We start from the raw sequence: 12832 nt of genomic DNA on the forward strand, positions 1-12832 counted from the left end.
TGTGAGGTTTTATTTGGTTGTTTGTGGATGTAGTTTGATTTGGTTGTTTATGTAGTTTTGTTTTGGTTTTTGTGGAGGTGTGTGAGCAGGTTTTACTGCCTCGGACTGGATTCTGGGGTGATGGACCGGGAGTAGGTCAGTGGAGTTGTGTTTTTGGAGCAGGAGCCTGCAAGGGCTGTACATTGTTGTGGAAGGTAGAGGAGGTTGCTGTGGTAGGGATAGTAGGCGCTTTGCAGGTAGGTTTAGGAGAAGAGCGACTAGATGCGCTGCTAAAGAGCATGAACCGCAAAAACCGTTGCACGACCAAACAATGCAACACAAAGTGTTATTTTGTACATGTATGCCACTGCTTAAAGAAGTAGTGTTTAGACCGCGACAGCCTATAAGACGACACATAGAACCGCCAGGGGAAGTGCGGGTGCATGTGCAAAGAGCCATTCAAACCGGGGCGGGTAAAACAACCAACCAGACAAACAAAAGGTTAAAAATTGCGTACAAAAAGGTAAAAGGGACAAAAGGAGAGAAAAAGTTTGAAAAAAAAAAAAAAAAGTTTTAACTATGGATGAGCCAAAGGTTTGTTGAGTTAAACACACTTGCGGCACCTTCACATGTAGGACATCTGTATAAGAAAAGAAAGGTTTAAGGTAATTTAAAGTAAAGTCGATTATCAATATCCATCGAGAAGGAAAAATTATGTTAGGTAGTGGCATGTTTTATCAATTATGTTAGTGCACATCCATAGTCCAGTACTGTTTTTTTTTTTTTTAAAGTGTTTATTGGTTTAGTTTTTATGTTTTTATGTGTCTGTTGGTAATTTTTGGAGTCTTATTAGCACTAGTAGAGGCATACGCAGGTTTGGATTTTGTAGTGTTGTTGGCACTGGTATTGGATTAATATTTTTGAGTGTTGTGGAAATGTTTTATTCGTTTTATACTTGTCTTTGACTTCTTAAAAGTAGTTCAAACAAAGCGTCACATAGTAAAACATCGACTTATTTGATGTTGGTTCTGTTCTGAGTAGAATGTCGTTTAATTTCTCAAATAGATCATTTGGGTCATGTTTGTATTTTGTATGAAATTTCTCTCTACATGGATTTCCAGTTATTTGTTCAGAGTCGTCTGGGTTGGATTTTCAGCAGTATGCAGTATTTACCCATTTCGTCGAACTTCTGAGAACTCATTTATTATAACTACCTAGGTAGTCGCAAGCTTCTATTTGATTTACATTTTCCATGATTATTCAATTGACTAACATATATGTTTAACCTAATTCAACAACATTGCAAAGATTATGGGGAACTCTAACATGATTGTAATTTGCTTTATAGGAATTGGAACACATAATTATGATGTAGGTAACATTATCTTTCATGTGATCTGATCTAGTGATGTATCACCTTTCATATTATGTGTGAAATTTAATATTGTTTTAATTGGCCTAATTGACTTTAGTTGTGTAAGGTTCGAACACTATTATGAAGAGTGGTTGAATTAGGAAGTTTTTTAAATTATTTCTTGGTAATTATTAGTCAGTATGGTTGGTTGTTTTTGTATTATTAGTTTATTTTGTTTACAGACAGACAGACACACACACGGACCAATGGCTGAAACTTTGTAGTTATTTCGGCTCTAGGGACCTCAAAACGTGATTTGGTAAGTTATCGATTATTTTTCTTTCTTTTTAGGTATTTTTCGCTCAGCTTCTCTATGTTTTTCTTCCTTTTCTTCTTATCTATTTTTTTACTTTATGTTTTTGTTTTCCATATTTTCTGTGTTGCTACATTTTTCTTTCTTTTTGTACTTCTTTGATCTTTATTTCCATTTTTCTATTTTAGATATCATGTTTTGTCCTCCATCCTTTGTATGGATTGTGTGTCCCAGAGCTTTTACTTCGATAGGTACTTCGGATTATGTGCTTTCAAAGCTTTCCATTCGTAAATGTTCGCTACTTTTCGTTTACTTTCCGTACATCTTCCACTTTTCTAGTTGTTTCCTGTCGGTGTTGGGCCTATTTCCTCTACGAAGTCTAGTTCTCTTTTGACGGAGTTTTCCTGTTTGTTGATTAAGTTATCGATTATTTTTCTTTCTTTTTAGGTATTTTTCGCTCAGCTTCTCTATGTTTTTCTTCCTTTTCTTCTTATCTATTTTTTTTGCATTCTTTATGTTTTTGTTTTCCATATTTTCTGTGTTGCTACATTTTTCTTTCTTTTCGTACTTCTTTGATCTTTATTTTCATTTTTCTATTTTAGATATATCATGTTTTGTCCTTCATCCTTTGTATGGATTGTGTGTCTTAAGAGCTTTTACTTCGATACTTCGGAGTATGTGCTTTCAAAGCTTTCCATTCGTAAATGTTCGCTGTTAAATACTGAGGAAAGACTGTTCGCTACTGTTTGTATCTTTGTTTCCATCTTTATATCTAGATACTGTTTAATTTTATTCGTATAGTTCTCTATTTTTTTCGTTTTTCCTTCTTTTGTCTCAATGTTTTTTAAGTTGTTTTTATGTCTTTATAGCGTTCACGAAATGTACCTATACTCTATCCTATTTGCATTTATTTTTAAGTTTTTGTCTCTAATATTGCAATCTCACTGCTTTTAGTTTTTACCTCATTATACTAGCTGTTTCCTTTTTACTAAATACATACTTTGTCCTATATTTTATTTATTAATATTTTTGATCTTTTTGTGTCTCACTGGTTTTTGTCATTTTGTTCCATCATCTTATCTTTCTTCAGGATGTGCCCTTTTAAGTTCTAGAGTTCTATGTATATTTTTTCCCATTTTACCCTTCATTTCGTCATGTTGACTTTCATTTTTCTTTTATTCGCATTAATTTCGTCAGTTTGACCTTCATTTTTTACTCCATTTCTCAGTGTTGACCTTGATTTTTCTCTCTTTCATTTTACCCTTCATTTCTTCATACTGCTTCCGATAGGACGCGAATTCTGAAACAAAAGAAAATAGATGAACAGTTAGGACAGAGAATAGATTGTTTAGTTTTTACATGATGGAAATGGACTGTTTGGTTTTTTGTCTGTGAATTTATGATGACAAGTATAACAGTAATAACAAAAATAATAGTAGGTAATAATGACAAGAATAATAATATTAATAACAACTCGTGATCCTGGTAAAAAGACCTTTAATTTGATATATAGGTCGACCAGGTTTGGATAACTCCTTCTATGGGGACAGACTGACTGACTGACTGACGGACTGACAGAACAACAACAACAACAACAACAACAACAACAACAACAACAACAACAACAACAACAACAACAACAACAACAACAATAATAGATAACAGTGTGGGTTGTAATGCAATTTTTGTCTTTTGTTTCTGACGTTTTCAAAAGGCAGGTATAAGATAGGCGAAACTCGAGTCGGAGTAGAAAAACACAAATACCTAGTATCCAGTAATAATAGAAACGGTAAGAATAATGTTAATACCTATTCTTTTCCCATAGATACATAATATACCTACCTACCAAATAAAATAATAATAGGACGTTTTCAGGAAAATATAGGGCAATGAAGGGTTAGGTATATTCACGACGCGTTACCACTGGACTAACCGTGGACGCGTTACCACTGGACGTGCTACCACTGGACCAACTGTCTCTCTCTCTCTCTATCTCCCTCCCTCCCTCCCTCTCTCTCTCTCTCTAAAAAAAAAACACTTTTCTGGGTGCCTACATAATAAATTATCTGTATACGTGTATACCTAACTGGTAAGGTCTTTAGTAGGGTTTACTTTAATCCATGAAGGTATGTGTTTGTACTTTGTAGGTATTAGGTACCTTCATTACCTGAAGGTACGTGTTACCTAGGTTTATTATTACCTAGCTTTCATATGTTAGCTAGGTAGGTATTAAGTACCTATGTTACCTACGTGTACGTGATATGCTATCTGTGTAGGTACCTATGTTTTAGGTAATCTAAGTGTAGGTACGTGCCAGAACTTAACCAGTGGTTAAGTTCTGGTTAATCTTCAGTTTTGACCTCATTAATCTCTTTTTTAACCATTGCGACGCGATGTGTTATGAGATGAACGTGAGAGAATTATGAGAAAATCTCATGATTTATAATATCAAGCATTTTTTCTTTTTTATTATTATTGTGGTTAGAGTGGAATTATCGTGAACGCACTTAGGTCATACTGTATCTGACTCATTGACTGAGTAGTTCACTAAAAAGAGTAGTTCTTTTTCATAACTCACTCACTCTTTACACAGCTCTAGTTAAAACTTATACATTACAATAGAATTATCTAATGCTATAAAACAATGAGTAAAATGAGAAGAAATGTAAAAATGAAAAGATTTTACAAATAAAATTGTAAACACAAGCAAACTAAATGCAAAATAGGCGAATTAAACTTGAAAACACATCTAGAACAGCTGTGAAAACAATGTAAAAAAAAAACTTCCGGGCTTCTTATTTTTATTCAAAAACTTGAATTTAACTAGGGCAGTTTTTTTTTATTATTATTATTATTTTAGGCGAATTCTAGTGATGAAAATTGTACTTAGTGAATATTAATACCTACCTACTTCTTTTTCAAAGTTATATGCAAGAACAAGTCTGCAAACTTCAACATACGCGTAAGTACAAGTAAAGTTTGAAAATGAGCTTTTTAGTTTTAAAAAAAAAGAGAGAGAAAGAGACAGAGAGCGAGAGAGAGAGGGAGAAAGAGAGAGAGAGGGAGGGAGAAAGAGAGAGAGAGGGAGAATTGTTAAGAAATGCAAGTTTTAACATTAATTCCCTCTATTTCTCTTTCTCCTCTCTCTCTCTCCCCCTCTCTCTCTCTCCCTCTCTCTCTCTCTCTCTCTGTCTCTCTCTCTTTCTCTCTAATTTTAAACTTTTTTCAATTTTAATAATGTGAAGTAAGGTAGTAAGTACATACTTACTACGGTACCAAAACTTTTTCAAGTACCTATATACCGAAATGTAGGTACCTATAATACATATTGATAAAATGAAATTGAAAGGTTCTTTACAAAAAGAACCCAAGCGTACAACAACTTTTCTGATTCGCCATATTCTGGGCCGTATACAGGATTTTATTGAGGGGGAGTGGGGTCAAGTGTAAAAACAGTGATTTGCGAGGGGAAGCTCCAAGTTTTTGGAGTCTACCCCATAGTAAAAGAGCTAAATCCACTCCTAAAACTAATCGCCCAATAGGGCTGATTGAGAGGCTGACGAAAAACGCCGACCCCGTCTGAACACGGGAAAAGGCGAACAAAATTAAAGAAGAAGAAGAAGAAGAAGAAGAAGAAGAAGAAGAAGAAGAAGAAGAAGAAGAAGAAGAAGAAGAAGAAGAATACACAAGTTTTTGTAAAATCCTCTTTTTTTGTAAAATTTTTGAGTTTCGATGAAAATCAAAAAGTACCTATACAAAGCTATTTTCCTTAACACGTACATATCCTTAAAACTCGACTTTCCTTTCAAGACTTTTTTGGTCCTTCTTCAAATAATCTGCTCAATCGATCCTCTTTTTTTTTTTTTTTTTTTTTTTTTTTTTTGTAAAATTTTTGAGTTTCGATGAAAATTAAAAAGTTTAAGGCTATTTTCCTTAACACGTATACAGTATAGGTACATATCCTTAAAACTCGACTTTCCTTTCAAGACTTTTTTGGTCCTTCTTCAAATTATGTGCTCAATCGTTCAGTTCGATTAAAGTTGGTACGTGGGTACCTGTTATTTATGATTTGCCCTACATAAAACTACTATGTACGATTTGCCCTAAATAATAAAGCTGGTGCTCTTGGTATTAACGCTGGTAAACAACTATTCAACTCAAAGTTTAACGAAAAAAAGTTTGAAAAAATAGTTTTCCAATTGGAAATAAATTATAAATTACATAAATCGCAAGTTGTAATTTAATAATAATGTGAAGCAAAACCGGTTTTCCAAAAACAAGTGAAATTTGGAAATAAATTATAAATTACATAAATCGCAAGTTGTAATTTAATAATAATGTGAAGCAAAACCGGTTTTCCAAAAACAAGTGAAATCATGGAAATAAATTATAAATTACATAAATCGCAAGTTGTAATTTAATAATAATGTGAAGCAAAACCGGTTTTCCAAAAACAAGTGAAATGGAAGAGTTACCATTCCCAACACAAATGAACAAATTTATTTTATTTTCATTCAGGTTTCACACATGGCCTTGCTGCTTAGCGTGTAAATAAATAAATAAAATAAATCATTAAGGTTTTTTTTTTTTTTAATTCTACCAGAAAAACTCTTCATTTGAAAAAAGAAAGAAACAAAGTTGAAAACTATTGGAAAACTCTAAAAATATTGGAAAAAAATCGACAGTCCCTTGAGTTCCGAAGAAATCAGGTTCGACTGTATCTACTCAACTGAATATCTCAACAGTCACTCTGTCTACAAAGCATACAAAAATACAGCACACAAAAACAAAATTATTGCTGCATAAGTGGATACAAAATTATTACTGCATACAAAATCATTCCAGCATACAAAATTATTACCTACTGCACACAAAATTAATATCTGAACGAACTTGAAATTTTACTGGACTGTGAAATTTCCCATGAACAATATTTTGTCACCAACCACGTAATTTTAGGAGGAGGAGGAGGAGGAGGAGGAGAAGAAGGAGGAGGTGGAAGCAAATTTAGTAACTGAAAATAATTGTAAGTAGGTGGGCACTCCAAACAGCACGTTTTATGGTAATAAAATGGGATTTTTTTTTTTTTTTTTTTAAAGAGGTTTGACAGAGGGAACTGTAACTGCTATGATCTTATCGTCCCGACAGGGCAAAGGTGATGTAGCTACCTCAAAATCTGAGCAATTAAGTCTTCAGTTTTCTCCTTACTCCTCCTCTTCTTCCTCCTCCTCCTCCTCTCTCTCTCTACCTCCCTTTCCTCACAACTTTCTGAAAGTTTCATATTTTGACAACTTTAGCCCTCAAACCCTCAAAATTAAATTTAGGAAATGTTCCCTTTTCTGCAACATTTGATGAACGGCCTCCTAATTTGGAGAAAGGACTGACCCTTGTTGATCTCCTCTTTTGCTGATACTTAATAATATAGGTACTTCAAATACTTCAATGACAATGGAGCTATAATATAGGTACTTCAAATACTTCAATGACAATGGAGCTTCATATTATCTCCTCCCCTCATGTCGCAATTTGTTTTTGAGTCTTTCTCCCATCGCTTAATGATAAATGTAGCAGTTTATTCGTGTCATCTTTTCTAATAAAATTTTCTCCTCCTTCTCTCTTCAAAAAAAAAAAAATCTTCATTCCTTTTCGCATTATTTATCCTTTGCCCTTTTCCTCCCTTTAGTCCTTTTCTCTTCCCGGCTTCTTTCTCCGTTTAAGCTCTCACGATTCATCTTCTCTTTTATTATCTCTTCTGAGTCTGAACCTTCTCTCTCTCTATTCTTCGTTCGTGTCTTCTTTGCCTTTTTCTTCATCTTCTTCTTCTTCTTCTTCTCCTTCCCCTCCTCCTCCTCCTTCTTATTAGTCTGAGTCTTCTTCTTCTTCTTTTTCTGCTGCTGGTGCTTCTTCTTATTTTGAGCCTTATTCCCTTTTCCCTTTCCTTTTGGTGTCGTCTTTTCTTCTTCTTCTTTTTCTTCGGTTTCTTTTGGTGCTACTGCTTCTTCTTCTTCTTTTCTTTTTCTTCTCCTTTTTACTTTGAGTCTTTTTCTTTTGCTGCTTTATCTTACATTGAGCCTTATTCCGCTTTTTATTGGTGTCTTCTTTTTCTTTGGCTTCTTCTTCTTCGCTGTCTTTTTTCTTATTTGCCCTTGTCTCTTGCTTCGTTGCCGTTCGCTTTCCGCTTTTTTTTTCCTTTCCCACGTTTTCCTGTCAGTTGACGTTTACTTATTTGTTTAACTGTGAACTCGTAATGCCCGCCTGTTCTCCTTAGCTTTCAACCTGTGCTCTCTTGTAGAGATTCTACGTGTAGCATCTGGTAGCTCATCTTGCTTTTCTTATCCTATAGGAAGGAAAGTAATGTACTCGGGTCGAATTTGCGATGATCAGTTGTTAGTGCCAAAACAGCAAAACACGTTTTGAGGTCCCTAGCATTTTGCGACTTTTAGGTATAAATTTTGAAAAAAAAAAAAAAAAAAAAAAAAAAAAGGAGAGGAAAACAGGAAAATGGAAAAACATGCGTTAAAAATTGGAAACAAACAGACCAACCAACAAAATGGGCGGGGCCAAAACTTACCGAGAAACGTGTACGTGGGCGTGAAGGGGACCGCCAAGATACACAGCAGAATATCCGACAGCGCCAGATTTGTGATGAAGAAATTCGTCACCGTATGCATGTTCTTATTGTGAAACACAACGTAACAAACCAGCACGTTGCCAAAAACGCCAAGTACGAAAATCGTCGCGTAGATCAGCGAGAAGAGGATTTGGATGGACGTTTCGCGGATGATAGGGATGGTGTCGTTGGAGGAGATGGAGGTGTTGTACATGTCGGGAACGTCCGAGACGCAAAGTTTCAGCCATTGGTCCGTGTGTCTGTCTGTAAATAAAATATCTTGGGAGCGGTAAGAGCTAGAGACTTGAAATTTGGTTTGCAGTTGTCAAATGTGACAAGGATGCGACACGAAACTTTTGGTTAAGATCGAAGCAACGCTTGCCGGTGTTTTGACTGTTTTTGGCTTTACCGACTAAAGGGTGAGATATATTGTAAAAGTTAGGGTAGAAGAACGCCCAAATAAGCACCATTCAAAATAGGATAAGGAATGTCGTGTGATGTGCACACCGGATTTTTTTCATCTCCGAGTAGGTATGTATTGTATTTCATCTCGAGTCTTATTTCCATCTGATGCACGACTGCCTTGCATAGTAATGCAACCATTCATTGATTTTCTTTCCTGCTTGTTCTTTATATTCATCATCACATTCTTCTCTTTCTCCTTCTTCTTCATTTTCTTCTTCGTCTTCTCCGTCCTCTTCTTCTGCGTCTTCTTCTTCTTCTCCTTCTCCTTCTTATTCGTCTTCTTCTTTCCTGTTTTCTTGATTCTTTCCCCTTCTCGGTATCCTTCCCGTTGTTGTTCATTATGATGTTGTTTATCCTTCTACTTCTTATATTTCTTCCCACGTACGTATCCTGTTGTTTTCTTTCTTTTTAATCATCATCATTCAATAGCTCTTGTCTTTCCTCTCTATTTTCCTTCATTCACTTTCCTTCCTTCTTTCGTTTACTTTTTTTTTGGTTTTTTTTTTTTTTTTTTTTTTTTTTTTGGTTTATTTGAAGTGTTTATTGGTTTAGTTTTTATCTTTTTATGTGTCTGTTGGTAATTTTTGGAGTCTTATTAGCACTAGTAGAGGCATACGCAGGTTTAGATTTTGTAGTTTTGTTGGCACTGGTATTTGATTAATTTTTGAGTGTTGTGGAAATGTTTTATACGGTTTATTCTTGTCTGTTATTTTGACTTCTTAAAAGTAGTTCAAACAAAGCGTCACATAGTAAAACATCGACTTATTTGATGTTGGTTCTATTCTGAGTAGAATGTCGTTTAATTTCTCAAATAGATCATTTGGGTCATGTTTGTATTTATACACATGAAATTTCTCTCTACATGGATTTCCAGTTATTTGTTCAGAGTTGTCTGGGTTGGATTTTCAGCAGTATGCAGTATTTACCCATTTCGTCGCACTTCTGAGAACTCATTTATTATAACTACCTAGGTAGTCGCAAGCTTCTATTTGATTTACGTTTTCCATGATTATTCAATTGACTAACATGTATGTTTAACCTAATTCAACAACATTGCAAAGATTATGGGGAACTCTAACATGATTGTAATTTGCTTTATAGGAATTGGAACACATAATTTATTATGATGTAGGTACCATTATCTTTCATGTGATCTGATCTAGTGATGTATCATCTTTCGTATAATATGTGAGATTTAATATATATTGTTTTAATTGTCCTAATTGACTTGCGAACACTATTATGATGAGTGGTTGAATTAGGAAGTTTTTTAAATTATTTCTTGGTAGTTATTAGTCAGTATGGTTGGTTGTTTTTGTATTATTAGTTTTTGTTGTTTAGGTAAGTATATATTATTATTGTTGTTGTTGGTGTTGTTATTATTATTATTTATTGATCAAGTACTTACTACTTACACACCTAAAAGTTCAATTGAAAAAAGTAAATAGCTCATTCCTAAAAGCAATTCAGCTAAAAATAAAAAAACTATTTCACAGAAGTTTACACTGTGAACTTCAAACACATGAAGGAAATTCAGCTAAAAATAAAACTATTACTTAGAAGTTCTTACACCTGTGGAGAACACTTTCCCGGAAGCGGCAAGTCTGGATCCAGAATCCACTTTCAAAGATCCACTTTCAAAGTTTGAAGTTTAAATGTCGTTACTCAATAGTTACAAAACGTCGCTAAACACCATCGATATTAAAATAAACGTCGTTTCCGCTTCACTTGTCACTTTGACGAACTTTTGCACACGGAAAATCTGTAAACGACGAAATAAATGTAGGAGCCGACAACGAAAGTTCGCTACTGTTTGTATCTTTGTTTCCATCTTTATATCTAGATACTGTTTAATTTTATTCGTATAGTTCTCTATTTTTTTCGTTTTTTTTCTTCTTTTGTCTCAATGTTTTTTAAGTTGTTTTTATGTCTTTATAGCGTTCACGAAATGTACCTATACTATATCCTATTTGCATTAATTTTTAGTTTTTGTCTCTAATATTGCAATCTCACTGCTATTAGTTTTTACCTCATTATACCTTTTTACTAAATACATACTTTGTCCTATATTTTATTTATTAATATTTTTTATCTTTTTCTGTCTCACTGGTTTTTTGTCAATTTGTTCCATCATCTTATCTTTCTTGAGGATGTGCCCTTTTAAGTTCTATGTATATTTTTTCCCATTTTACCCTTCTTTTCGTCATGTTGACTTTAATTTTTCTTTTATTCGCATTAATTTCGTCAGTTTGACCTTCATTTTTTACTCCATTTCTCAGTGTTGACCTTAATTTTTCTCTCCTTCATTTTACCCTTCATTTCTTCATACTGCTCCCAATAGGACGCGAATTCTGAAACAAAAGAAAGTAGATGAACAGTTAGGACAGAGAATAGAATGAATAGATTGTTTTGTTTTTGTATTTACATGATGGAAATGGACTGTTTTTTTTTTTGTGAATTTATGATGACAAGTATAACAGTAATAACAAAAATAATAGTAGGTAATAATGACAAGAATAATAATATTAATAACAACAACAATAATAGATAACAGTGTGGGTTGTAATGCAATTTTTGTCTTTTGTTTCTGACGTTTCAAAAGGTAGGGATCTTGTAGGAAAATGTAGAGAAATTGAAAAGGTTGACAATATACCTGTCACCTCTCAGAGTCAAGAGACGTCTGACGTTTTCAAAAGGTAGATTGACAATATACCTGAGACCTCTCAGAGTCAAGAGACGAAAACTACCTATGTAGGAAGGGAATTCAATTGAGAGGAAAAAGAAGACGAGGAATTAAAAGAAGAAGAAACAGATAACTGAGAGGAACATAAAGAAGGACGGAGAAAATAGACAAAACCACAGAAGGAAAAGAATGGAAACAAGAGAGAGAGGACGAAAACTACCTATGTAGGAAGGGAATTCAATTGAGAGGAAAAAGAAGACGAGGAAGTAAAAGGACGAAAACTACCTATGTAGGAAGGGAATTCAATTGAGAGGAAAAAGAAGACGAGGAAGTAAAAGAAGAAGAAGAAGAAGAAGAAGAAACAGATGAGTGAGAGGAAGATAAAGAAGGACAGAGAAAATAGACAAAACCACAGAAGGAAAAGAATGGAAAGAGAAAAGAATAGAAGGAAAAGAATGGAAACAAGAGAGAGAGAGAGAGAGAGAGAATAAGAAAGAGAAAGTTAAAGAGAAGAAGGATAAAGCAGCAGGGATGAAAGGTGAAAGAGAAAAGATAAGAGAAAGAGAAGTTGTGTTTCAAAATGGACGTCAAAATGTGTGGTCCCATGGGAACATTTTGACAGGTTGCGCTTAATTCAGAAAGAGAGAGAGAGAGAGAGAGAGAGAGAGAGAGAGAGAGAGAGATAAACTACAACTGTGCGTCTAGTTTAATTGACGTTAATTGGTTTAATTGGTTTAATACTTGATGTGATAGGCAGACAGGTAACAAAATATCAGTTGTGTAGTCGTTAAACCGCTCGGCTTAACGGTTAACAGTGGGAAAGCAATGTTAGCTAGACAATTAGCCCAGTTAGCTTAAAGGGTAGCGTGTCTGCTTTGTAAGCGCTAGGTCGCGGGGTCGATTCCCACCCGGGGCGGATTTTACCTCAAAAGACAAGATTCGTTCTCGGAACGGCTGGATTTCTCCTATTCTGTCTCCCTTCTCTCTTCGCTTTCGGGACGATTAGACCTGAGCAGTTACAGATCCCTCTATCAAACGTCAATAAAAAAAAAAAAAAAAAAAATTGTACCAGAACAGTTTCAGATCCCACTATAAAACGTAAAAAAAAAAAAAAAAAAAAAAAAAAACCACACACACAGGTTTATTTAGACTAAATTTCCGAATTCAGAATCTGAGAGGGCCACGCACTTTTAAATCACCCTGTATATATTTTTCTCAAATCTTTTACGTTTAGGAGCCTGCTGTTAAGATATTATTAGATATATTTAATCTCCAAAACATTGAATTAGGCCCCCTCTGAATTGGTACTGTCATGTCATTATGGTAAGCTTCTTAGGGAAAAATGGAAAGTGAAAAAATCTTCGCGCCTTTAATTAAAAAGGAGAAATTTTAGCTCTCTCTCTCTCCTTTCTTTCTCTCTCTCTCTCT

At 34.4% G+C, this 12832-nt stretch overlaps 1 protein-coding gene and 1 long non-coding RNA gene across 2 annotated transcripts in view; both read right to left on the minus strand.

Annotated features, from left to right (window-relative positions):
- The window catches only part of LOC103515508 (neuropeptide Y receptor type 2-like), a gene marked incomplete at its 5' end in the record, with an annotated part of 67344 nt that extends 58832 nt beyond the window's left edge, over window positions 1–8512 (minus strand). The window contains one exon of the mRNA XM_026828192.1: window positions 8218–8512. Within this exon, the coding sequence (XP_026683993.1) occupies window positions 8218–8512 (295 nt within the window). The remainder of the gene's footprint in view (window positions 1–8217) is intronic.
- Window positions 8513–9209: 697 nt separating this feature from the next.
- Window positions 9210–10521, minus strand: LOC113470046. The gene is made up of 2 exons (XR_003393253.1): window positions 10292–10521; window positions 9210–9760 (listed from the first exon to the last, which is right to left on the minus strand). It is a non-coding gene; the product is annotated as an uncharacterized LOC113470046 (long non-coding RNA).
- Window positions 10522–12832: the final 2311 nt, after the last annotated feature.

The sequence above is a fragment of the Diaphorina citri genome, unplaced genomic scaffold (genome assembly GCF_000475195.1).
Source record: "Diaphorina citri unplaced genomic scaffold, Diaci psyllid genome assembly version 1.1 scaffold1358, whole genome shotgun sequence".
Taxonomy (NCBI): Eukaryota; Metazoa; Arthropoda; class Insecta; order Hemiptera; family Psyllidae; genus Diaphorina; species Diaphorina citri.